General features: G+C 48.9%; 1 protein-coding gene across 1 annotated transcript; it reads right to left on the minus strand.

Annotated features, from left to right (window-relative positions):
- Positions 1 to 612: 612 nt before the first annotated feature.
- RABL6 (RAB, member RAS oncogene family like 6) lies at positions 613 to 22979 on the minus strand. The gene is made up of 15 exons (XM_080927450.1): positions 22630 to 22979; positions 18406 to 18540; positions 17332 to 17379; positions 14188 to 14240; positions 12692 to 12783; positions 9615 to 9755; positions 9126 to 9231; positions 5861 to 5964; positions 4627 to 4952; positions 4240 to 4390; positions 3173 to 3382; positions 2815 to 3082; positions 2347 to 2518; positions 1693 to 1751; positions 613 to 1574 (listed from the first exon to the last, which is right to left on the minus strand). The coding sequence occupies exons 1-15, from the start codon at positions 22757 to 22759 to the stop codon at positions 1377 to 1379; spliced, it is 2193 nt and encodes a 730-aa protein (XP_080783576.1). The 5' UTR covers positions 22760 to 22979; the 3' UTR covers positions 613 to 1376.
- Positions 22980 to 23046: the final 67 nt, after the last annotated feature.

Consider the following 23046-nt stretch of genomic DNA (forward strand, 5'->3'; position numbering starts at 1 on the left):
CAGACTTTCTCTACAGCAGGAGCACAAAACCTGGGAGCTAAAGGGCCAGGTGATGTTTGCCCCATAGTGCCTGCTCAGTTATCATTGTCCTGTGTGCATAGCTCCCTAGCATAGAGTAAGGGAAGCCCCCCTTATGCCACCCCCTGCAGTCCTAGGAAAGTACTCTCAGCCTTGGCCATGCAGTAGGCGCAGCAGTACGCCTGCCACCAACGTCACTAGCAGCGCTAAATGCCTGCCTGCCCCTGGAGGGTTCTCATGGCAACGTGTCCACAGTGGGCGAGGGTGGAGAGCTGCCAGCGGGGGCGACATTCTCAATTGCAGGCACCCCCAGACTCCCAGCAGCCAGAGGCAGAGCAGAGCGGGACTCCCAGGTATTCTTCCTACAGAAACCTTTCATTAGCCTGCCCGGGGGAGGGGACACCCCCTGAACCATGGCCCCCTTAGCCTCCAGGATGACATGGCATGGCTGGGTACTAAGTCCTCAGACCACCTTTTGGGTCAGCATTGTATAATGCTCCTGCTCTATAAACAGGTATTCTCAAAAATGGTTCTTTGGTGAAGTGGCCCATTGGTCTCATCGCGAGCAGTTTAGGAAAGCAGGAGAGTCACACAGCACAGTAAAATCAGAGAGCTTTATGGAGGGCGGAGTGTCTTAAGAAGGCGTCCTCTAGGCTCACCTGCGCAGACGCTCAGCAGGCAGAGGCGCAGCTGGCAAACAGTGGCAGCCTGTTAGTGCCTCTCCCTCAGGAGAGGTGATACTTGTGTTCTCTTGCCAATCTTACCCAGTGCGGGGCCTGGGCCACTTTGCAGTAGCAGATGCTACCTCCCTAGTAACACATCTGCACTTAGGGCAGGACCCTGCTCTACTCTGGATCCATGGGGAAGAAGGTCCACAACCCAAGCCATGCTGTGGCTCTGGGAGAGCTCGGGAAGGCAAGCAGGAGTGGGGCTGGGTGGTGGACATTAGAGAAGCCAAACAGCCCCCCGCCCTGCCTCTGTAAACAGACCCTGGTGGGTCCCTTCTCGGCCCCAGGCACATCCCTGAGAAACACCGGGGACTGGTTGCAGCTTCTTCTGGGAGGGCCAGATGGTCCACCAAACCAGCTGCAACTGTACTCTGTCCCCTCCCTCCCTGCAGAGCAGGCTTCTGCTGGGTTGAGGCCCAGCACCTGCAGTGCCTGACCCAAGGGCCTGACCACCACCAAGGTCTCCAGTACAAAAACCAATGTCGAGTAGGCCAGACCACATGGGGGCAGACATAATGGCTGGGGGACATAGGTGGCAGGGTGGTCCTGGGAATGTGGGTGTATAGACAGCAGCCTCCGCAGCCACTGGCAGCCCACCTCTTCCCAGACAATCAATTGCCCCTGACACATCTAGAGCTCCTCATAGTCCCCACCTCCAGGGTGGCGGCTGCCAGGGGCCCCACCCCCCAGGAAGGCTTCCAGCTCATCCGCAGCCTTCTGCTCTTTGCTCCGAGGGGGCTTCCTCTTCTTCTTACGATCCTCCTTGCCCTCCTCCTTGTCCTTGCTCTTCTTGTGTTTGCTTTTCTTTTTTGTAGCCTTTTCTTCCTCCTGAAGGTCATGAAGAGCAAAACTAGAGTCAATGGGTAACCCACAAGGCTAAATCTCACCTTCCAGGAGGCTGCATAGCTCGGGCTAGCTGGGACGTTAGTGGTGGCAGGGTATATACCTCTTTGCCTTTCTTCTTCTTTTTCTTCTTCTCCTTAGAGGGAAGTTTGCTGTCTTTATCTGCACAAGAAAGACAGCTGAGCTCCTACCTGCTACCATCTGAGGCAGAGGCACTCCTTTTAGAGACCCCCATCCCCAACAAGGCCTGGTTCCACAGGCAATCTGCAAGTCATTCCTTCCCCTCCCTTTGGGGCTGAAACCTGACAGTACAGTCCTAAGCTAAGCTGTTTGTTGGGAGTGAGATGGCCCAAGTTGTAGGTTGTAGCTCCAAGCACTTCTCCAGGAAGCCTGGGCCTGAGACTCCCAGGTCTTCTCTCTGCAGGAATCTTTTATCAGCCTGTGGGCTTTTTTGTTTTTTTCCTCCCAAAATATTTCCGTCCCAATGGCTTGGGACACCTGAAAGCATGGATGTTGGCAGAGTATTTGGAGAGGTAAAGTCCCATACAGAATGATGGACAGAGTGATTGACTGTCTTAGGACCATATCTGGGTGTGTGTGTTTGCCAGCTGGTGTGACAGTTTCACCAATCTCATAGCTAATGACTGTGGTGGAAGAAACCACAGGTAGTGTAAATTCTAAACACAGGAGCACCACAGACAAGGCCCTCCAAGTTTCAGCAGGTTCCTAGGAAAGGGACAAGCCCAGGCCCTCCTACCTTCCTCACTGCTTTCCTTGGGTCCCAGCTCCTCCAGGCCCAGCCCAAAGAGATCTGAGTCATTCTTCAGTCTGAAAGCAGGGACTGGGAGCTTGGAGGGTGGGGGTGGTTGAGCAGGGCCAGCGTCCTCATCAGTTACATCAGAGAGGTCTTCTCTTACTGGGAACCTGCCCTGGAAAGAGAGCAGCTGGTAGGTCTATTGTCCCCTGACCACAACATGTGATCTGGGAAGCAAAGTTGGCAAGTTTACTTAGTACTTACTCCAGGGGCTGGGGCTGGGGCTAGATTGGAGGAGTTAACCTGACAGATTCAGAAAGACCAGCAGGGCCTTAATGTAGACAATGGGCCCCCTCCCATGGATTCTTGTTCTCCAGACTCTCCTCAGACCCTGCTCTGGGAAACAGACCTTCTTGATTGTCCTCTATCTCTGGAAGGATGGAGCCTGTGCAGCCAGCAGCCTGTTCTTACCACTCTCCTCTGTGTGTCCGACTCATCACTTTCAAAGTCAGGGTCGTCCATGACGAAGGACAGCATCTGTGCAGCAATGGGCCCCTCAGGATCACTCTCTGATGACACCTGTTTGTCCTTCACTTCCTGGGGTCTTTGAGAACCATCAGTGGGTGGCTTGGTACTGCTAAGTTCAGGACCCAAGACAGTGGTGAGATCACCTGACCAGGGTGGTGTGCCTCGAGTGGGAGCTCCCTTCTTTTGTAGATGTGAGGCCGTGGTGGAGGACCTTCACATGAGAAGAAATGTCAGAAGCTCTGAGGCCACCTTGGGTTGCCACCACCTCAGCTGGCCATACTCTGGGAATCCCAGCCCATACCATTTAGTCTCAGGCTCTGAGCATTGCTGAGAAGCCACTCTGGGGTGGCCTGCCAGTTCTTCAGCTTCCTCCTCACTTGAGAGACTGATGTTCTTACTGGGAACCGGGTCTGAGGGCAGTAGGGGTTTGCCATGTGGCTGGTCTTCTATGTCTACATCATCCTGAAAACCTGCCACCATTGGGTTCCCTCCTAGGGTCTCCCCATCGTCGCTGCAAAGAGGGGGATAGGCAGTCAGAAGTCTGAGGGGAGCTGTGTGTTGCCGATTACCCACCCCACAGTAGAGCTGCCCTATCTGCAGCACCACATTCCAGTGGCAAGAGCTCTGGGCTGTTGGGGCATTCTGCTGAGAATCGGTGGGGTGAAGAGTGAGGCAAGTCCTGTCTAGTTCCTGGCCAGTGCGGGAATCCGTGGGAGAAGTCCAGAGATGCCTCTCATTTATTTGTTTCTAGAAGGGAAGTCCTTGGTCCCATAAAGCATGGTGATGCTGGACACTGTAATAGTCATTCAACATTTGACCTGTTAGAGGGAGTAATCTCAGGCTTAACTGCAGACAGATGTTCAAGTGTTGTTAGAGAGGGGGTTGTGAGAAGGGTTAGTTGCAGGAAGTCAGACCTGGCCAGAGCCTGCTTCTCTGGGTCTATACGGAGACTCAGGTGGCCTATCTTACACATAGATTGGACCCTCAAGAGTGTCCATGTCCCTGGTAGCCCATCTGCCAAGGCTTCTGCTATCCTAGGAAGAGTCAGCTTAATGTTCTCTAGTTTGCTGTGGCCATAAACTCTGCCCCACTCCTGGGTGAGCTGTTTGCCTATATTCCCCAGGGTGGCTGGCAATAACAAGACTGAGTGGGCTTTGAGGTGACCTAAGCCCTTCCCTCATTTCTTCCAGCCACCGCTCAGCTGTTGTCCTCGGAGCTAACTGCCAACCTAGCAAGCACCAGAGAGGCTGTGCCCACAACCCCCAATGGTATCTTAGAGATCCAGGGCTGAGTGGGATGGGGAAGCTTGCTCTGTTGGCTGGTCCTTGAGGTGGACCCTGTGCTCAGCTGCATCAGTCTTACCCTTACCTGTCACTATCCTGCTGTGGGCCTTTGGCTCCAACTTTCTTGTCTTTAGGCACACTTGTGTCTTCCAGGAAGCTTCGGTCAAGGCCATCTTCAGGGACAAAATCCTCAACATTCTGGACTCTTGCTGGAGCCTCTAGAGCTGGAGCTGGCTCTATAGAGAAATGCTGTTTCTTCCTTATGTGGCCCTTGCCCCCATTCTAGGCAAGCCCCAAAACTGTGCCTGTAGGATTGGGACTTGACAAGGCATGCACCCAGGCTCAAGGCACAGGCTGAGGAGTGGCTGGCCCATGTGGCTTTTCAGGGGCACAAGGACATTCCAGAGAGGAATATGAGGCTCAAGATGCCAGAAGGTGGCCCCAAAATCACGAGAGCTGCTCCCAGGCTTACCTGGAGGTGAAGGGGTCACCTCTGCGGCTGCTGAGGTCCCAAAGAGCCGAGAGATGATGCTGCGACGTTGGGCTGGAGCTGGGGCTGAAGGGTGTACAGAGGACATGGCCTCCAAAGGGGGCACAGGAGACGGTACTGAGGGACAGGTGGAGGAGACACCTAGAGACAGCTGAGGGGCAGGCTGGGGTGTGCTGGGGCTGGAACTCCCTGTGGATACAGCACTTGGAGGCACAACTGGAGACTGGGAGCCTGAGGACGGGCTCTGCCCATTGGCTGCCAAAGGGGATGCGTGGCCTCGACTTCGAGCCTCCATCATTTCAAGGAAGCTAGGAGGGGCAAAAGGACAGGGAGTGAGGAACCAGCTTCTTCTCGGCCGTCTTTCTCCATGGCTTTCAGGTATCATTGTGCCTTTTATATTTATACTATTAGGCAGAGAATAGGGCCTGACTGCCAGTCAGCTGTACCAGTCTTTGGTACCCAGACTAAGCCCTTGCGTATCTTGTCTCTTTAGGACGGTAGGTCCCAAGGCCATGCTCAGCAGAGGTGCAGGACCACCCATTCCTATGGGATCTAGGTAGGCCAGTAGCTGTCAGCAGTACCCACACGGCCAAACAATAGTGATGAGTAAGTGTGGCTGGTTATGGCCAGTGAGGTAGTTAACAATCACACATGAGGAGTTGCTCTCATCACAGGCATGTGCCGATCCACATGTAGGAACCAAATCACATGCTTGGGAAGGTGTAGAGGGCCAGAGCTGACACAGCCCACCTTCAGGAGCACCTACCCTCACTTAGGGGGGATGTAAAGAAATTGAGGCTGCTCTACAGGTTAGCATAACTCAACTCAAAGTATTAATCCACTTGTTCTAGACAAATGTTGATCCGACTAGATATTTTATTAATTAGTTCATATTAATAATTAAACTCCAATAGAGGAACAGGAAGAGCTTTGGGCAACAGCATGGACACATGTCTTAGAAGGCTAAGAGGAGCTGCTGAGCCATGTTAGTCAGATGCTTCCCATACTGTTCTACACTACTAAGGTCTTGGCTGAAGGACATGCAGGCTGACTGTATATGGTGCTTTCTCCACTGCCTCATAGGTAGGTACAGACCAAAGCTTGGCCCCCAGCTTCTATCTGTGGATAGTAGGGCCCATTGACAACAAGATGTAGAACCCATCCTCCCTGCTCAGGGTAGTCAGGGCCTGTGTAGCGTAGATGCTGGCTCACGTACATGCTGTAGTTCTGGTCCTCAGTTTCCTGCTGCACTGACAGCTCCTCTAGTGTGGCATCGATGTCTAGTTGGTTTGTCTCCAGCTGCCTCAGCAGTGTCTCCCTCTGTAGAGGAAGTGAACACAGCTGAGTCTGCCTCTTCACCATTCTACAGGCTGTTCCTGTGAGAGACATGAGCTCTGGCTGCCTGCAAGATCAGCTTATGTGGCTTGGAGGATATAAGTCATGGGGAGCCACACCACAAAGTGCTACCTGCTATTCCACATCTTTGGTCACTAGCACTTTTTGTTGGCTACAATAGCCTATCAGGCGACAGAACCATGGAAACAGGTGCTTCCATCTGTTCAACAGGTCTGATGAACAGAGCTGATCAAATCAAGTCTCTGAGTCCAGCTGCCATGGCTGTCAGTCAACATGGCTTCTTGCATTTAAATTTAATCTTAAAATACAGCAGCATCCAAGCTGTGTAAGGAGCACAGAACAGAACAGGACTATTTCCCTAACTGGAAAGGCCCTGGTGGACAGGCACTGCCTTCAGGAGAAACATAAGACCTTGGCATAGGGCTTGCCCCAGGCTCACACTGGAAGTCATGACAGCACAGAGCAAACAAACCAAATGGAAAAGGGGAAGTTAACTACAGTTCAAGAGACCTGGGGTTTGTTTATACTCTGAAAAAATGCAAAGAAACACACAAGAACAATGCAATCAACAATCAGGGCTAATGCACAGGCAAGCCCGAGACTGACTAGCGCTCTACTCTGACATAAGAAAAGCCCAGACAGCCACATCACATGCACTGTATAAAGTCTATTTAGACCTTACCCTGAAAACTGACCAATAACTGGTTATTTAAAAAATTGTGGAGTTACAGTGTTTTTTTCTGTGTAGCCCTGGCTATCCTAGAATTCATTTTGTAGACAAGGCTGGCCTTCAACTCAGAGATTCACTTACTTCTGCTTTCTGAGCACTGGGATCAAATGTGTGTGTCACCATGCCTAACTTATAGTTGTGATTTTTTAAAAATAAGACTTGTTATTTTAAGTGCCGCATGTTTAGATTACAGCATATAGAAGAGTGTATTAGCTCTCTTGTAGCTGGAGTTACACACAGCTGTGAGCTACCTAATGTGGAAGTTGGGAACTAAACTCCAATCCTCTGGAAGGGCAGCAGGCTGGCCTGAACTACTGAATCATCTCTCCAGTCTCATGGTTGTTTCTTGTATGTGGGTCTGGCCTTGAATTTGCTATATGGCTAAGGATGATGTTTTCCTCCTTGCCTCGACCTCCCGAGTGTTGCGATTACAGACATGTGCCACACATGGTTTTTATAGTACTAAGGACTGAACCCAGGGTGTCATGCATAGGCAAGTAATCTTAACAGTTACATTCCCAAATCCAAAAAGCAATGTTTTTTTTTTCCTTTTAAAATGTTTTGACTGCTATGTCTGTGCTCCATGTACATGTCTGGTACTCACAAAGCTAGAAGGGCTTTTCAGATCCCTTGACAATGGACAGTTGTGAGCCACTATGTGGGTGAAGCATACTGAACTGTCATTCTCTAGAACAGTGCCAGCCCCTCCAAGACAGCAGACAGCAGCACTGAAGTAACCATGGAGGAAAGCTGTATTGTCTGGGTCTCAGCTCAGGCTTTTAGCACCACTGACTATTCTGGCATCCCTTTGCGTCCCATGGTTTAAGTCAATGGTAAAGCTTTTATAGAATGGAGCAATGTGAGAAGTTTGGTTAACAGTTTCCTCCTAGACTGAAATATCCATGCTGCAGAGATCTTTAAACAAGAAGGCAAACAACTGAAAGTAGCTTCAGGAAGTCCCTGAAACTGACCAGATTCACTAGGCCTTTAAGCAATAAAAACTGACTCAGAGGAGAAAGGCTGCAAAGATCCAGATCAGACCAGTTGCATGGGAAGGCTGTGTAGTGAGCTCCAGGTTCCCAGCTTGTGTGGAGCTGTCACCATGCTGGGGTAGGCTTTGATGATACAGCTGTCTTTGAGTTATTTCTGCTCCTGTAAGGAACCCCTCATCCATATGTATGTAAATAACTCCAATAAAACTCATTGGTTTACCAAGATGGACTCTGGTGGTATCCATACTTTGGTTTGTTAGGACCCCTAACTGGACTGAGTAGACAAGCTTCATGTCTCCACAGAAAGAGTTTGGTGACTCAACAGGAATCTTCAGTGGAAAGGCCTCTGATAGAGGCTACTTATCACAGCTCCACCTACAGGAACCTCATGTTCCTCAAAAGGAGAAAAGAACTGAGGAAAGGCAGGCCTTACCTTTCTAAGTAAGCTTGATGTCTTGGATAAAGTATGAAGGGTTCCTAGACACAGAGGAGGCTACAGGTACCCAGGTCCACAAAGGTAGGCAGACCTGTTAAGCCTTTTCTTGTTCACCAGAGACCTCATACCAAGCTATTTGTCCCAAAAGGGATGTGGTTCAGGGATTGGTCCTCTGCTCTTATGCTTAGGATCCAGAACTTTGTTCCACCTTCCACATAGTCTGTTGCTCTCCTAGCTCTGAGAAGCTACAGGACATCTCAAGACCAGAGACACTGACCAGAGCTTAAGCAGGGTAGGAATCTGGGAAGAAATTGGGACTAGATGGAGCCTTTAGTTTATAGACTGATACTAGTTCCTTGGCTTAGACAAATGTAGAAACACAATACAGGCAATGGGGACTGGGTGGAGATATGGTCATTTTTTTACTACCTCTGCAACATTTTCTGTTTTTAAGGGAGCCCAGGCTGGTTTTGAACCTGTGACAGAGCAAAGGGTGACCTTGAACCTCTGATCCTCTTGCTTCTACTTCCCAAGTACTGGAATTACTGGTGTGTACTATGAGCAACACTTTTAAGCTTTTGAGATGGGCCTCCCTGTTACTGAACCTCGTTACATATCCTTAAATTAAACCTGAAATGATCTTCCTGACTCAGCCTTCTAAATGCTGGGATTACAGGTTTGTGCCTCCACATACAGCCTTTGCCACTTCTATACATCTAGAAGGTTCCAATAGGAGCACTGATGGAAAAGCAGGGTAGGTACAGTTCTTCACCCCAGAAGGCCTTACTTGCCTCCACTGCACTAGGAAAGCTAGATGCTTCTGGCAAGGGTAGAGGTGTACATCTTGGTAGCCAGCTTCCAAGAAGGTGCCCAAGGTGTTACCAGGTTTAGGAAGAAGGGCAATTTTTGTACAGAATCAAACAAGTGATGGGTACCCACTTGTTTGCCCTACCTGGTGTGCACTTACCTGTAGCTGCAAAAATGGGATGTTGAAGAACTTATGCAGGTACTTTAGGCCAAAGCTGTTCTTCATGGAAGACTCAGCATAGCGGAAATAGGAGGAACCTGGAGGTCTGTTTTCAAAGAAAGATAAAGGAACTTGATGGGCAGTGTAGCTTGACTCCAACATTAAATGCCACACCTAAGCCTAAGTAAGGCATCTTGCCTACCAAGCTTCCTTCTGGCAGCCGGTTGCTAAGGACATTCAGCTGCTTACTCCTCTAGGGGTGGTGTGAAGAACCAGACAAGAGACAGGCAGGTCCCATAGTCCGGGCATATATGGTCTTCACATCTTCCACACCATTACCATCTCGTGGGGACCTGGAACTCCTCACCCTCTCGGGCCAGGTGCTGTCATCTTACCTCCAACACAGGATAAGACACTGCCTGTACTGCCCCAGTGTCTATGAGCTTCCCCAGCAGAGTACGTCACAGGAGCAGAAGTGGCAGCACCCACCTGTCCAGGTGCTCAATGAAGTCACGCACATCGTCTGGCAGAATGACTCGATGCTCGCCCATGTCACGGTAGTTGCCCAGCACACACACTGGCACATGGGTTGGCACTTTGGGAAGCTCCCGGAGAACATAATTGAAGGTCCTTTGAAAAGGGAGGGAGTGTTTTGCCTTAGCTGTATGACCCTCAGAGAGCTGTGTGTAACTACCCTTTTGGTCTGACTCTCAGAGTACCTGTCACCTCAGGCAGGGTTCAGAGATGAACAAATACTACAACCATCAGCCTGCATCCGTGGCCACTGCTTCTCCCAGAGAGCACAGTTCCCCTACACCTCAATTCAGGGTACCTGTTCTTTTGCCTCTAATTGGTGTGACACCTGTCTATGTCCCTATGAATCAGCTTCAAGGGCTGGTGGGGTGGCTTAGTGGGTAGAAATGCTTGCTGCTGGGCTTGATGACCTGAGTTTGATCTTTGGGGCCACATGGCAGAGTGAAACAGCTGACTCTCATAGCCTGTCCTCTGGTCTCCATCACACAACTCCCAACTCCCTAACCTCGCCCCCTCTAGCTCTCCCAAAGAACTGCTTCGAGTCTCACCTGTTTGTAGCACTGCAGGTGTTCGGGTCGCAGCTCATTCACCTCTCCCTGCTTGTCTCCTGCCTTCTGGTTAACATCACTGAAGTATCCTTAGTGACATGTTTTTGTCTCTAGGACATTCATTATTCTGCAGTGTAGACCATAATGCCTACAAAGTCTACAGGTCTCTCCAAGATGGACTTAATGTGGGGGTGCCCTGTAGTTCCACTTTAAAGTCACTGCAATGTCTCCAATGTCTTGTAAAGCCCCAACCAGGACTGGGGATGTAGTTTAGTGGTTGGGCGCTTGTATAGTATATGCAAGGTCCTAGGTCCAATCTCCACTACTCAGGCCCTGCTCCCCTTCCCCATCTCCCAAAATCCATGAAAGGCAGTACATACCCAATAATCACAGTACTCAGAAAGCTAAGGTAAGAGGATTATGAGTTTGTGGCCAGTTTGGGCTGTATAGTCTGTTCCAAGTTAGCCCTAAGTTACACGGAGACTTAGTTTCTATAAAATCCACTAACACCTCCCCCAACCAGAGAAATGCGGATGACCCAACTTCCCTGCCAAGCAATTAAGAATGCAGCGTGTTTTTAACTATGGCAGCTTCTCCTGTCTTTGGGGTACGCACTTGAAGCACCTCCTGCACCTTTTATCCTACATAACACCTGAAGTGTGCTTGCTGGCCTGAAACGGCAGCTGTGTGAACCTGGCTGTTTCGCTCCTTCACGATCAGTGGTCAGACTCTCACTCGCTGAACCAAGCATGTTGTTGACTAGGGATCTCAGACACTAGGAAATGGCTGTGGTCCTTGTGGTCTGACAAATGGTGCTTTGTGACAAGGGCTTATGAAGTTTCATGGTTCCCAAATATGCATCTGTGCATCCTTCCTAAGCTGGCTTAGCCTTCTCCCCACTCTGTAGCCCAGAACTCATGTCTTGATGCTACGACAAGCTTTTGGGTCCTTGCTGAACTACCTCTCTCTCTATAATACCCCTGGTAGCTACAGGGTCTTGTGAAGTTAGACTGCAAAGATCATAATACACTTCAGTGAAGTACAGAAGCCTTTAGTGTCCAAATGTAATGTCACATAGATGAAGTCTTGTACCAAATAATAGACCAACAGACTACCATCACCCACATGGCAGAATATACTGACCATGTACAAAAGGGCACTGCACTCTGCTCTGTACATGAGTACAGCTTTGTATATGTGTGTCTATGACACGTGTACTGCTGAACTGGAGCTCATGAACTGGAGCCTTCTGTAGCCCCTAAAGGTTTCTTGCATGTGACAGTTGACAGCCTGTCAAGCAAGCATATAGGTCCCTGATGGTTGGGAAGGTTGGACCTGGGCCTGTGACCACTGTGCAGAGACTATAGGAAATATGTTATATAGACTCTGGCTACCAAGGATCTATGGGTTCAGTGCCCTCAAACCAGAATCAGTGACATGCACAGTGCGACTTTACTCTAAGGCTTAGCGTGTACACATGCTGCAGGCTGGTGGAACCAAGTATGACTATTCTTAAATAGCACAAGTGTGAAACCTAGGAAGATAAGGTTCCACTGTATATGTATGATGCACAAAAATCTGGCTGGCCTGCTCAGCTGTCCGAAGTCTTACATGAAGCAACAGAATGCTTTTCTGTCTTTCCAATCTGAACACAGATTATACATGTAACACTAACAGAACTGTAAAAGCAGAGTAAAAGCAAGGTGCTGGGTCTATATGGGCTGCTGTCAGGGCCTCTTTCCTTCTTGTAATATAGTGGGTTTCCTTTAATGCAGAGCCTCACTCTGTAGCCCTGGTTGGTCTAGAACTCTCTATGTAGACCAGACTGGCTTTGAACTCACAGAGATCCACCTGTCTCTGTCTCCCAAGTGCTAGAGTTACAGGTATGTGCCACCATGCTTGCCTACTACAGTGTTCTTAAGAGACTTTTTCAGTGTACAGCGCAAGCAAGCCTCGGGTCCTTGGTTTTCTTGCTGTTGGTTAGAGACATTTCCCCGTCTCTCAGTGGTATGGAATGCAGTCTCCTGATCACGCTTCTTACAACAGCCTCCTCATGGAGCGTGCTGGGCCTCAGCGGCTTCTACTTCCTTACTGCAACTCTGGAGCCTCTGCTCACTTCATGCCTCGTCCTTTGTTGTCACAAATCTTAATTGTGTCTTCTTGCTTTTGAAGAAACTAATTGAGTTACTGAATGTGTGTATGTGTGTACATCTGATTCTGGGAGTCCCTCCAATACAACAGGCCACTTGATTCTGATATATGAAGTTTTCAGGACATCAAGACTGACACCTGATCCCTACCACTGTTAGCTATAAGCCTGAGCCAGCTCCTGCCTAAACTCTACCCATCCTGTGGTGCCTCAGTGTCCTAGGTCAGGGGGTTCTGCTCACACCTGGCATAGCAGGAAACTTCCCACCAGGAGGAACCAAGCACACAGCGCTGCATGAAGGCATGCAGTCACTGCCAGCTACCTGCCCTTCTTACCACTGCTTAGTGATGTCAAACATCATGACCACTCCATTACAGTTCTTGTACACGTCCAGGAACTCAGCATCCAGGGCCATTTCAGACTCTGCCTAGAAACCGAAGGAAGAAAAGCTAAGACTGTGTCCCTGGCCAATCCCATACTTGTGGACCTTCAAACACCTAAAAAATGCAGAGTGGGGCTTTTCTAATCTAAAAGTGATTTCATATTGGAAAAAACAAAAAACCCATGAGGAGACACTTGCGGATGTGCACACCAAGTCCCATGCCTACAGGAAGGCCCACCTTAGGGCTCCCAGAAGCACTGCTGCTGTCAGCCACCCCTTGAGATGGTCTCCAGCGGAAGAACAAGCAGGACATACAGTGCCGTAAACTGGGCAGTCACAGGCCATGGGTGGGGTAAGTGGGCTCACAGCTGCTCTTTAGCCAAACTACATTCAATATTATGTTTCTGTCTGTACACAAATGCTACTCTCATCCTTAATCAAAAAAATCTTTTCAGTTGCTTGAGGTGTTGGGAATACATGGCCATTTAGTGCATAGCTCTAAACTAGACTCAGACAACATGGCAGAATACAGAGCAGAAGGAGTCTAAGTGTGGGGCAGCATCTGCCAACAGTCAATCGTGGGCTAGGGAGGCTAGGTCTCCTAGGCTCCTACCCCTGTGCCCAACAGTGAGCACAACAAATGCCAGTGGAAAATTTCAGACATGTGGTCAGACAGACAGACCTACTTTAAAATCACTGGGTCCTCTGTCCCCGGGACACACACACACACACACACACACACACACACCCATCCCCAGAGGACAGGAGACTTGTAGGAAAAGGGAACAGATGAAAGGGTAGGAGAGAGAAGAGGTAAAGAGTAAACAAAATATGTGTATGAAACTGTTAATAAATTTACAAAAAAATAAAATAAAAAGTTATGCAAATGGTAAAACAAAACAAAACAAAACCCAACCTATCAAGATGAGTCCTGAACACAGCACATGGGAAGGTGCCAGGAAGGTGCCAGGAAGGTGCCAGGAAGGGACTATGTATCACTTAAACGTTCAGCCTTGAAGAGGGAGAAGACAGGGTAGGGCTCTCTAAAACAACTGGAAGGAAGGACCACACAAATGTGCCCACTGTGTCACAGCTTCCAGGAAGCAGAGATCACCTGGTCTCACCTGTGGGGCTGTGGCCACATCTCCAAAATATGCCAGCACTTTAAAGAACAAAACCGCTGTGACAAAGATGTAAAATATGGTTCCTAACAGGCCATTCACACAACAGTTGGTGTCTGTGGACTGAAGCAAAGCAGGCACCACATGGGCCAGGCACCCTAAGAAGGCAGTGACCCTAAAACTTAACAGAAGTAGTCAAGGACAGTCAGTGACTGCCTATAGCATAATGATATTGTCCAGGATCCCAGGATGGGCAGGAGGCCCAGTGAGTGACCACAGGCGCCTTGCTCAAGACACTGGCACAGACCCACCTGACAATGTGGCTCACCTCCTGGGGGTCATTCTCCGTCTTCAAGCCATCACCTCGTTTTTTACATTTTCCTTATTAAAAGACAAACAAAATTAGAAATAAAATTGTTGAGCCCAGGATTTGCATAAGTAGGGGAGTATCCTCCCTTAGATCCCTCCTACCTGCCATAATGTCTTAATGCCACATGGGACTGCACTCCACTCAGCCCTCACTCACCTTTGAGAGATACAGAACTGAGTGACTGGCTAGGCCAGCAGTGCTAGATAGGAAGTGCAGCGCTCAGCAGCCGATAAGACAGGCCTGCCTTGAGCAAAGGGGTCCCCATGACAGCCTGGCTCTCATGGAGGCCAAGAGACCACTTGAGATAAAGAGTTTCTACGATCAAAGCTGAGAGAGACCAAATCTGAGTTCCTTAAACAGTATTCCTGTATTGCTAAGACACTGGCACACTGGGAGAAGAGACTGGGTGGCCAGTCCCAGACTGACACTGCCTGTGATGGTTATTAAAGTGTTTTTATCTGGCAGACAGCCACAGGTCCTGTTTGGAGTCTGCCACTGGATTCTAGGGATAGCAAGATGACTTCACCGCCCCTCTTCTTCATCTAAATGTCTAACTGAGCTCCTCACAACTTTGGGAATTCCACAGCGGACAAATGTCCCCTGAGAACAAACTCAGGGTCATGTGCTCACACAGAACCTCCATTGTATTCTTCAAGTCCTTTCTCAGCACCCGTCACACTCAGGCCAACCTGGGGAGTCAGTCTCTCTCCTCAGTGCAGTGGATGATTCAGCCCGACCCTCATGGGCTGAATGGCAAGTGGAACACTCGGTGTGAGCCTGTAGCCCACCAGCATCTTCCTCTAAGTTGCCATGAAGTGTTTGTGGAAACTACTCTTGGGCAGAACAGAAGTATTGAACAGGAACTGGGAGGTCAGGGAAAGAAAAAATCTGGGCTAAGTGACTTTCTTTCAACTTTCCCTTTTAAAGCGTCTGAAAAAGTACGGGAGCATACTGCCTCCACACAGCTTGAGCTTGCTGAGCTCAACTACTTGGCCAGTCCTCTGCAGAACTTACCAATGCCCCTGAGCCTTAGTTGCTTTAACTTTTCTCACATCTGAAGGTCCTTTGCTTGCTGTGGACATACTCACACTGATCGGGGGGGGGGGGGGGGGTGGGGGGGGGGAGTGAGGAGAGGCAGAAAGTCCTTGCTTCCCAACCCTCCACAGTGAATAGGCAACAGCAGGCATGACCATGCAGGCACTCCCCGAGTTAGCACCTCTGTGCTGGGATCCAGCCTGCCTGCATCTGAGTAAGGATCTGAGCAGAGATTTGGGGGGGGGGGGGGGGGGGGGCGGCGGCAGAGGTCATGTGACCTAGCACAGCAGGAAGCAAAGTCCTCCATGGCTCTTGGGCAGCGGAGGTGTCACTTCTGCTGCTTGGGTTCCTGGGTCAGCTGAGGGTATAAAATACTACTCTGAAGGTCCCTGAGCAAGACTGAGGCTCCTGCATCATGGTCCCATCTGATATCCAGCCCCAAGTTCTCACCACACTCACTGCAGCAGATTGCAGATGTGGAGACTAGAGCTGAGGCAAGAGCTTAGGAAGGCACTGTGGTTTCAAAGGGGTGGTCCTTCTGTGGAGCTGCTCCACATCCTGACTTGACAGAGTCATGAGAATGTGACTCTTGTCCTCAGTGTATACAGTGATGGACTTCAGGTAGCAGGTCATCTATCAACACTCCAAAGATGCGCACACAGGCATTCAGAGGTGTACAGACACACCAAGACCATCAGAGAGGCGCAATGGATAGAGTCCAACTAGGCTGTATTGCTGCTGAAATCAGAGAGAAAAGTGGCTTCAACTGTTCTTCAACACTTGGCCCAAAACCATACTCAAAAGAAACTTGGCTGAGGAGGGAGAAAACACAACCTGTGCCAAAAACTAGAGCCCTGAAGACACATCTTCCGGCAAAGCCCTGGACCTAGAGGTTATGCAACAAAACCATGGTGACGAGGCCAGTGGTCAGGTCAAAGGTGATGCCTATAAAGTCAGGGGTTGTGAGAGGTCAGAGGTCATGTTTATATGCTAGTAGCTAAAGAGGTGGTGTGCCTGTTTGGTCAGAGGCTTGCATGCACACACATGATGTCAGCACAGGGAGGACTATGAGTCCTCAGCCCCAGGGTCAAAGAGGAACTTAAGACCTAACCTAAGAAGAATGAGGTCAGATGCTGTTATTAAGGGCACTCTGAGGAGTTCTGTTGTTGCTTTCTGCAGGTTTTGATGAAGCTAGGTCTCTGTGTGGCTGGGTCTATCTAGGTACTTTGACTTGATAACCCATTCTGTAAGAAATGCTATATATAGGTTGCTGACCTACATCACATGATGACAGAGATGGGTTGAAGTGACAACATGCAACTCCAGCGTGATTTTGCCCCTGCCTTCCACAGCCTTCCAGACTCCTGGTATAGTCCTGCACGTTTCTATTGTACTGGTGCACTGCACTTACACTGTCTGTCTGAATAATTAGGACTGCCTCCAGTGCCAGAGGGCCAAACAGGTAGGTACAAATTGGACCCAAGTCAGACAAGAGCCTGGGGGTACCTACCTGTGAAAACAAGCTCTCATTAGAGAGACCACTGATCACTGTCAAACAACATGACATTAAGCTATCACTTAGTAAAAGAACATTTGACAGAGGTATCCTTCTGTCTGTCTCAGAACAGGGCTGCCAAGCCAGTAAGACTCTAGGGCCCAGTATGGCTATGGGTGCAGGGCTGACACCAAGGGAAACACACAGGAGGGCTTTAGGAACAGCTTCATAAGGGTCAGAGTTTTAAGCATACCCATCCCTTCCAAAATGCTCAAAAGAGCAAAGTGTGTGTGACAGGTCCACTGTTGAACATTTACTCTGCCTACCAGACATGGGATGGAAGTGACCAGGACCCAGAATCTAGACCAGGCAGGGAAGGGATCAGATAGGGACTCTGATGTAACCCAAACATTAACAGCTGGCAGCAAATCCAAACCTCCTATATTCTTGAGTTGATAAAGCTGGTACTTGTGACATGTTTCTGAGTCACAAATGACTCTGTGCAACAGGGTGTAAGGACAAGAAATAAGGGGTGTGTGTCTATCATGAATTAAGGAGATAATGGACCTTACCTTTGTCAACTACATCCCAGACTTCAACTTTCACTACATCATCAGTGGCTGAAACAAGAAAAACTCTCAAATTAGTGCCTAGTATCAAAGCCCCTTCTGGGCTCCCAAATGGAGCCAGGGGCATTCTGGTATCACTAGCTCCCTGGGGCCTCTTCAATACGTGCTGTAGGGTTTGCAGGGCTGTTCCTCCAGGCCCTGGCATGAGCAATGCGTCTATTTGCCCACTGACAAAGCTATCACATAACAATTCACACTCAGTAGCCTGTGGGTCCCTGGGCCACTTCAGGTACACTAGTGGATGCTCACACCGTGGACAGATGAAAAAAACAAACAGCTGTCCAAGTCACATCTCCCCCAAGCCTACTTCTTTACCTGACTAGCCAGTCTTCAGTGACAGTCGATCAGAGTGTAAGAATGCAGGTCAGTTACAAAGGCAGAGCTGTGATGAGCCACTTGATCAGGCCCAGGTTCACTGTAGCCCTGACGTCACAGCTCACCCTCCCTGGCCCAGTCTCCTGAGGCTTTCTCTGATACTGTTAGACCTAAGTTGCATGAGAACAGAAACCATTTTCCAAGTTTCTGTTAGCTCTTCAACCCCTCCTCAGTAACCACTCTCCATTCTGGGTGTCCTAAGTCTAATGGGGCTGTACGGATGGATGGTGGAGACCCCAGAACACAGAAGGGGAAGACAAGGGTTAAAATAGTCACTGTTCTCCAGAGATGAGCACTTGCCATGGTTCATAGCATGCATTCCTACGAGGCAAAGCAGCCATGTATGTTGTCAATATGTATGGCTGGATCTACTCCTAGAGGTGTCCAGGGAATTCTAGTCTTTGGAGGTGTGTCCTTACTTCCTTGTAACCATGAATATCCTGAGCCAGAGGCACCACAGAGGAGAAATGTCAGATTCAAAACCCAGATGAAGTGAGTCACATACAACCTTAGTTAGTGGGGCCTCCTACATGGGCAGTATTTTCTCATACTAGAAAGTACCTTCTAGGAACCAGGAAGGCAGAAAACTACCATCTTGTATAGGGGAAAATGGTGTTGAGCTATTATGGGCCTTGAACTCACTTTTGTAGTTCCAATGGATGCTGGTGACCTGGATCTCCTGTGTGGGGATGTACTCTTCCACAAACCTCTTGCCCTGCAGTCGATGCCACAGAGCTGTCTTGCCCGTGTTCCTGTCACCCCGGATCACAATCTTCACTGGGGCAAGGATGGGCAAAGAAAAGAGAAAGGAAGATTAGTCAGCCATCCTTTAGAAACTGAAGTATCAAACCTGTTCCATCTCAAGGTGACTGGCATACAGGAGAGGAATGGGTGAAGACACCAGCAGCTCCCTAACAGGGCAATTCTGGCTTGGCAGACCTGGCAGTGGTCATAAATGTAGCACCAAGAACAGAAGCCAGGGCTGGCAGAGGAAGCAGCACCGGAGTTCTTCATCTGAGCCTGGCCCTCCTGGAGTTATACACTCTGAGGAACTGCCAGCGGCAGGATCAGGACTGGGATGCAGACCTGAGCTGACAGTGGACATGGCTTCCGCTAACATTTCTCAGTCGTCATGTTTGTGGTGCAGTTCTGTATGTTTGTTTCCTACTTCACACATTCCACGGTGCACCAGGCCTGAACTCAGCAGGTTCTCCTGGCTTCGGGCAGGAAAAGGCATGTACTCCAGGAATGGGGACAGGGTGGAGTGCCGTCCTAGGAGTGGGGTGAACAGAATGAAGAGCTGTCCTTAGGCTCGAGGCCTTTATGTAGACCTCTGCCTCTTAGGTGCTGGGATTAAAGGCATGTGCTACCATACTTGGTTGTTTTGCCTTTTAAATCAACATTTCAAGATGTGTCCATTAGTCATCATATATGTCATCTTACATTGTATTAAATGTTCTCTTAAAAATCTGCTTTTGTCTGTTCTTGCATTTCCCCCTTCTACTTTCCCAGGGTTCATTACTTTAGACTTGCAAATTATATTCTTACCTCAAGGACTTACAGGGTTTGTGAGTCTCTTGTGACTTGTAAGTACTTCCTTTATTGTTTTTTCTAGATACGGTTTCTATGTAGCTCTGGCTGTTGTAGAACTCGCTTGGTAGACAATACTGGCCTCAGAGATGTGCCTGTCTCTGCCTCCTGAGTGTTGGGATCAAAGGTGTGTGCCACCACTACCTGCAGAGAGTGCTTTCTAATTTTCAGGTAATTTTTCACTGCATCATAAACTACTTGGAAACTGTTGCCAGCTGGATCTTTAATTTCTCCTACTTCCAACCACAGCTGATCCTGCTTCTGTTGCCTGAGTGCTACACTTTAACTTTTATATATTAACCATCCTGTAGCAACAGAGGACTAATAAAGAACTACTTTTACCTTCAAAAAGGCAGGTGAAGTAAATGCCTGTACTCTCAGCTACTCAGGATATTGATAAAAGATCAGTTGGGCATACAAGTTTAATAGATTGAGCAAAATAGTAGGCACTATTTCATAATAAAACCAAACCAGAATACAGACTCTCCCCATTATCAATCACTGGACACAGAACGTGGTCCTTTTATCATTCTCAGGGGTTTGCTGGGCCTCTTGGTTTTTATGGCTGTCCTTTGGTTGAGGGACAGAGGAAGTCATGAGCAGGTGACCTGTTTCTGAATGGGTCTGCACTGTCCTTATCTCAAACCCATTTCTTCACCTCGAAATGTGTGCTGGACAACATTTGTCCAGCTGCAGTGGACCGGACCACGGTTCAGCAGTGTCCTTGTGCTCAGACTTACCCAGCTCCTCACCTCCACCCCTTGCTGTTATATTATAGATGTATCCCTCAAAAAGCCACAGGGCCCAATTAGAGGGATTTTGTTTTTTCAGATTTCTTAACTGCACTGTGTCTGCTAATAGAAATGGAATTATTCTTACCACTTCATTTAATAATTTTTAGGAGCTGGGGATGTAGATCAGCAGTAATGCACTTATTTAACAAGAACCTAGGTTTAATCTCCAATAAGAGTAGAGAAAAAAAAAATCAGAGCTCGACCAGCAAGATGGCTCAGCAGGTAAAGGTTCTTGCCACCAAGCCTAACAACCCTAGTTTAATGCCCAAGAGCCATACAATAGGAGAAAACTAACAAGTTGTCCTCTGCCACACAGGCACCAAGGAGTGCATGCCCTCCCAAGGAATACATTTTTCAAAATGCTATTCTTAAGTTACTATTCTAGTTCTCCCAGCCATTTTTACCTTTTACTAAGTTGGGCAAACTTTGCCACATTTTGCCTGACATACAGTTGGAATGGCTATAATGTACATTTTAACATTCACACTTACTGTGATATAAAGTCAACACAGTTCTGAATTATGCCAGCTGTAGTGGTGCACCCCTTTAATTTTAGCACTTGTGAGGCAAAGGCAGGCAGGTTTCTGTGAGTTCAAGGCCAACCTAGTCTACAAAGTTAGTTCCAGAACAGCCAGAGCTACACAGTGAAATCGTGTCTCAGATGCCTCCCACCCCCAATCTTAGTATTTTAACTATGATCAGCTCTATTCTATTCTCCAACTATTTCAGTACTGCTTTAAAAATGAAAGCCAGCAGCCTGTAAAAAGCATTATCCCAGAGACTAACAGCCACCGAGTGTTTAGGGCGTACTACAGACGGGCCCATCCTTCGAGTACCTTTGTTTTTGTTCCCACCCCTATCTTTTCAGTGGAGGCCCCACCTATGTACAGAACACCCTTCAGAGTTTATTTTTGCAAGATCCTCTGCTCAGCAAGCTATCGATCATGCACTGGCCGTGGGTGAGCAGCATTCTGGCCTGTGCAAAAGTGGGTCACCAGTTCAGGGCTGCTCTTTCGATTATCTCTTTACTTTGGTTGCATAGTTTCCTCTTTTTGCTTCTGAAATTCAGACAACTTCCAGTGACCTATGGTTGTTAAAATTCTGTTTTTTCTTTTTTCTTTTTCCATTGCTTTTTTGAAACAGGGTCTCATTATGTAGCTCATGCTGTTCCGGAACTCACTAGGCATACCAAAAAGGACCCAGCTGCCCTGCTTCCCCAGTGCCGGGATTAATGACGTGCACCACCTGTCCAGTCTCTGTTACTTACCATCCTGACATACTGAAAAAAGATGGTTGTGCCCACCTCCCCGAGCCACCCAGACAGCATTCTGTAATAGACAATTCAAAATTTGGAAACTCTTACAAGACTCCTGAATTTGTATTTATTATATTGCAGGTTTGCTCCTCTAAATCATCTTGGAAAATATGGAAGATTTCAGCTCTTTTATATCCCTCCTCTTTAGAATCACCAGGGTGTAGGTCCAGTAGAGAGCAAGTTTAGAAAGTAAAAAGCTTCCAATTCAAGCCTAATTTCTAGAATTAGATCGCAAATAATACTATATAAAACTAAAGAATCCAAAGGTAGATCCCAAAGAACACAAACCACTGAATATTTTACTCAATCTTCTCTTTCATAGATTCAAGAGAAATACAAACTTTCAAGTGAACATGTATACACTGTTTGCTTCTAATTATGTACAAAATTTTCCTAGTAAGTTTCATGTTACATTATCACCGGAATATCAGTAACCCTGTAAGACACTACTTAAAGTAAACTGTGTGTGCTTCAAAAATCTAGCAGTATAGAAATAATTGAGACGTAAACAATATCAGACCAAGAAACTGCCCGAGAATCTTTAGACTGTTCTAGAAAAGAACCTGCAAATGGAAAAACTCTAAAGAGGTCAAGAGAATGGTGTGCTTCTCGCTGCGCAACATACATAATTTATAATGAAGGGCAGAGCGGACCTTTCTTCTGGTGGGGTCAGAGATTTAGAGTTAGAGCCTCTTAGAATTTAAAAAAACATAACCCTTACAAAAACCAAACCAACCAACCAAACAACAACAACAAAAAAAAAAAAAACAACAAGACAAAAAACACGGCTCGAGGCCCACAGCCGACAGACTTTCGGGAGCCTCAAGTGAGAGCAGGCGCGGGGGGCGGAGAGGAGGCTGGCAGCACGCGTCCATCCGCCAGCCACGGACCCGCGCGCGCACCCACGGGTTATGTAATGGTCTCTCTCCGCAGGGTACCCGCGCCAATCAGGGTCCTCCACCGCTGTTGCAATAGTGTCGCTGCACAGCTCTTCTCTGGAGGTCTCCTGTCAGATGACGGCGCTCCAGGAACGACCGCTACTCAGAACCCAGGGACCACGTCCACCCCTACCCTCTGGCTGGTTCTCCCAGACCCTCGTAGGGCTGGGTGGACGCCCCGGGCCCCGCCAGCCGCCCCGGCCTGCCCGACGGCACGGCCCGCACTCACTGTTGTATTGAACCCCCTTAGCGAAGCGCCTCTGCAGTGCCTGGTTCATGGACTGCAGCCCGGCGGGGATGTTCTTGTCCCGACCTGGGGCCTGCTCCGACCCCACCAGCTTCTTCAACGCGGAGAACATGTTCCTGCTGGACGTGTGAGCCCGGCTGGCCTGCGAGCTCAGCGGCGGCGACAACGCAACGTGCCTCGCACCATGTCCGGCCGGCCCAGGCTTTTCCCGAGGCTGGAGCGGGCGCGGCCTCGAGCGAGGGTCTGGGGCCTCAACCTCTGTGGCCCTGCTCCGGCTTCCACGGCCCTGGGCGCAGCAGCCAGGTACCCGTCAGCGCCGCCATCTTGGCGCCGGCGCAGCTACGGGAGGCCTAAAGGGACACGTAGACGCCGCACGCGCAGAGAGCGCACTAGGTCCCG

This window comes from Micromys minutus (genome assembly GCF_963924665.1).
Source record: "Micromys minutus genome assembly, chromosome: 13".
NCBI classification, from domain to species: Eukaryota; Metazoa; Chordata; class Mammalia; order Rodentia; family Muridae; genus Micromys; species Micromys minutus.

Excerpts from the sequence above, each read along its gene's own strand:
- RABL6 (XM_080927450.1), bottom strand. The coding sequence starts at position 22,759 with ATGTTCTCCGCGTTGAAGAAGCTGGTGGGGTCGGAGCAGGCCCCAGGT. Across the intron at positions 17,380-18,405 it reads CATCCATTGGAACTACAAAA|CCACTGATGATGTAGTGAAA; the intron begins GTGAGTTCAAGG and ends TTCTTGTTTCAG. Across the intron at positions 2,519-2,814 it reads CGGACACACAGAGGAGAGTG|GGCAGGTTCCCAGTAAGAGA; the intron begins GTAAGAACAGGC and ends CTCTCTTTCCAG.